General features: G+C 34.3%; 1 protein-coding gene across 1 annotated transcript; it reads right to left on the reverse strand.

The window, feature by feature from the left end:
- Positions 1 to 2,053: 2,053 nt before the first annotated feature.
- On the reverse strand, positions 2,054 to 3,463 carry LOC100785751 (CASP-like protein 4A3). Its single transcript, XM_003550691.5, has 3 exons — positions 2,928 to 3,463; positions 2,601 to 2,736; positions 2,054 to 2,500 (listed from the first exon to the last, which is right to left on the reverse strand). The coding sequence occupies exons 1-3, from the start codon at positions 3,395 to 3,397 to the stop codon at positions 2,309 to 2,311; spliced, it is 798 nt and encodes a 265-aa protein (XP_003550739.2). The 5' UTR covers positions 3,398 to 3,463; the 3' UTR covers positions 2,054 to 2,308.
- Between the last annotated feature and the right edge of the window lie 532 nt (positions 3,464 to 3,995).

Genomic DNA, 3,995 nt, shown 5'->3' on the forward strand with positions numbered 1-3,995 from the left:
TTTTATTTTTCAATTTTCTTTGGTACAGAAGCACTTGCTATTTTGTATCGGTTCGTGGCATGTGGATTGATCTGCCTCAGGGTTCCGACAAAAGATGTAATGACAAAGAAAGCACAAGGTGTAGTTGTTGGTTCAGAACAAGAGTTTATCAAATGACTTTTGTTCTCTACACTTTCCATTGCATTCTAGAAAATCCATTTCAGAATTCAATTTGACTTCCGAAATGAGTTTTCCATGGAAAGTGCACTAAACAATAGTTGGAGTAACTTGTTCTTCTTATTTTCCCTGGTTTAACTAGGATCCAATTTGATCTTCTTTTTTTGTTTTTATTTTTATTTTTAACTGGGGGCCCAAAGCCCGATTACATCATCAGATGGAAGAAACCCGTTCCAGTGATATCCAAAATGTGGGGAGCACTTCAATTTCCTTCACGTCTTGTATGCACCAGCTGGACCTCCCAATCTTTTCCAAGCATCTGAATCAAAAGGAGTGTTTATGCTTAAGTAAATACCTGCATTACATTGAAATACAAGTTGTGATTTTAGGTAAATGTTTATATGTATGATTTCATATTGATGAATTAATTCTAGGTCAAAAATTAATTTTGAATAGAAATGATTTTAGGCACTTTTTGTGCTAGATAAAAAATTTATATTAAATTTTATTATTAACTTGTCTTAATTTTTTTTATAAATTTTAAATTAGCTTATTAAATTGAATCTGTTTTGGTAAAATTAGCTTCTATACTAATTGATAATTGCAGAATGACATAAATTAAAAGAATATATCTTTTGTTTTATAAATAAAAAAATAGTTTTATGTGATTATAATTGTGTTTTTTTTAGTTTTTTTAAGTCATAAATTTCAATAATAATACATTACAAATTAAATAATAAATAAATTTATTTCAGAATATCAAATTAATAACGATTTTAACTAAAAGCTAAAAAAATGAAATCTTATTATTTATTTCTCTCCTCGGTATTACACTCTTCTTTGATACTATTTTTTCTTTATTTTTCCCCATTATGTCATTCATTTAATCACATGTTTCTCTCTATTATTTTTATCTTTTTCTTTTTTGTATAAAATTATTTTAACGCAATAGGCTATTAGCATTTCTCTTTCCACAAAGTCCACGGCAAAAATATGGGGATGGGTTCAAAGCTTTGGACACACGGGGATTGTTGGGTAGAGAATAGAGATGGCTTCTTTCAAGTTTTGGACTTTTATGTGATTGAAGAGCATACTCACTTTGGGTTCACAGGAAATAGTTTTCAGTTTTTTTTTTTGTCATTTCATATTTTTAAATTGATTTTTTTAATCCCTAATATATTACAATTCATTTTAATTTTTTATTGATGTGACACTCTATTTCTCTGCAATTCAGGAAAAAAAAAACACTATTACTCTCTACTCAACCATCTCTACTTATCCATTCTTAACTTGTATTTATATTTAAACTCATAAATTATACAACTTTTATTGATTTTTAGTACATTGTTCTCCCCATTGATGACTAACCAATTACATTAATTAATTAAAAACTAATAATTTTGTTTAGCTTCTAAAATAGTAGAAAAAACAACTTGTCAACCCTTCACCTTGATCAATCACCATTTCTAAATCCGAAGCTGGACATATACACCATCCAGTTTGGGGAAATATTAGACACTATCATGACACTAAACAAACAAAGAGGACTAATTGAGCATCCCTATGACACATGTATCTCATAATACTACCGTTTAGTTGTGGATTCAGTTAGTTAGACCAACTTCTTTGAATGATACAACCATTGCTAAGGTAATGTTTAAGAAACCTTAACACAGGAGCACTGAGTGAGAACAATGAACATGATTATGGAAGGAGAATAAAAATTAATCCAAACAGGAATGCTGCTAACGAATTCCTTTGCTTTCAATTTTCCCAATCCCCGAAATTCTCCATCCAAATTCAAAACATAAACGAGAATAAATAACATATCAATTGGCGAGTCCTTAAATCTCGACCTCATTTATGGAATAACATAAACGAATTTTAAGCAACAACATTAAAATACAATCATTTAATTGTATTTTAAGGTGAACACAAAAATTTCCTTCTCCATCCTTCGGATTTAAGACGAACAGTATTCCCTCAATTGTACGTATACAAGTCTATCTGTACAGTAAAAAAAAATCACTGGCACCAACACTCATGAATGCATTCCTCCACAGCAGTAAGAATAGAGGAATAGAAAGAAGAAAAAAAAAGTGTGTAGTTGTGTGTACAATGGAAAGACAGCTTATACGAGGTTAAAATGTTGCTATGAGAACAGAGTGCAGAGGTTGTAGCCAGAGATTAACGAGCTAATAGCAAAGGCAACAAAAGCAAGAAAGGTCAACGCAATTGAAGCACTCGCCATCTCTGTGAAATCATCTTTTCCCCAATTCGATTGCCAGTCATCAACGCGTGTAGCAGCAGATGATGCAGCCGATACCAAAAGATACGCCAAAACCTGTTCATATCACAATTCAACACAATAAATTCTAATGTCACGAAAATTGAATTAAAAAAATTATTATTTTTTCAAACAAATCGAATCTTCTGTGACTTGCCTGATCCATGAAGAAATCAAAGTGGTAACGCAGGTGGTGATTGATTATGCGTCTTCCCGTTACTACCTGATACGCCAGATCACACGCTTGAAACGCAGCGTATACAAATGCGATTACATTCACAGACAAACAATACCTGCAATTTCAACGAGCTTTTCCATTATTAACACAACAACTCATATAATACCATGTTCCCAGTTTCAATAAAGAAGCCTAAGTAAATAAAACCTAGATTCAACCACACATGTAGTATAAAAAAAAAACAACTTCAAACAAAAAAGGAATAAAAAAATTAATAAAAAGAAAAAAGAAGAGAAAACCTTAAACCTGTATTCCTTGTAGCGATCAAAAGAATCACCGCTCCAACCACGAGTTTTGTCCGCGGCCATAACCGAAAACGAAATCAGACACAGCACTACTTCGCTTAACCGAAACCCTAATGCAACTTTTTTCGCCATCATTTCTCTCTTCGGCACCACCGAACTGGGCGGCGCCACCGGCCTCGGTCGCGTCCGACCAACGGTGGCCGACGACTTCGTCTCCGGCCAAACGGGGCGGGTGACCACGGCCTCCGGAGGCGGGTTCCGGTGCTCGGACTCCGGCGCGGGGGGCGCGGCCTGGGCGAATTGAGTCGAAGTTGTCTCGACGATGACGATGGCGCGGGAGTTGTCATTTTGCGGCGAGTGGAAGGGGTCGGCGTTGTCGAAGAGCGGGAAGGATCGGAGAGGCGAGTGGGGCGAGTCGAACTGAGTCGAGGACTCGGAGGTTTTGGACGATGAGGTCTTCATGGAGGGCATGGCTATGTTGTTGGAAATGGTAGTGGCGGAATTTAAAGAAAAGGAAAAGGGAATAAAAAAAGTGTTTGGGTGGTGAGAAAGTGAAAAGAAACTGTGGGGAACTAGGGATTTTTTGGCTTCTGTGATCGAGCCACGTGGAATGATGTACGGTTTGTTGGGGATTTTGATTCTTGGAGTGCAGAAAGGATAAAGTGTGGGTTCTGTATGAGATACCAGCCTCCACACACTGTCCTGGTAGTACAATTTTTTTGGAGTGCAGAAATGATAAAGTGTGGGTCTGTCAAATATCCAAGGGTTTCAAATATATATATACGGCATTTTCTTATGAATTACACTAATTCTTTTAATTATTTAAAAAATATTATATTATACTTTCTTGTAAGAAGGTTATTATAAATCTTATAAAAATATAAAAAATGTATGTAATTCTGGTGTAAAAAAGTAAAATAATAAAGATAAAGAAATGAATAATAATAAGTAAGAAATAGAATAAAAAAGTTAGTGAGTTCCATCATATTTTTACTCTATTTTCATTCAATTGAACAATCAACCTTGAAAAAATAAACATATGTATGATAATTTTAATTTGTTGACAATA

Source organism: Glycine max, chromosome 17 (assembly GCF_000004515.6).
Source record: "Glycine max cultivar Williams 82 chromosome 17, Glycine_max_v4.0, whole genome shotgun sequence".
NCBI classification, from domain to species: domain Eukaryota; kingdom Viridiplantae; phylum Streptophyta; class Magnoliopsida; order Fabales; family Fabaceae; genus Glycine; species Glycine max.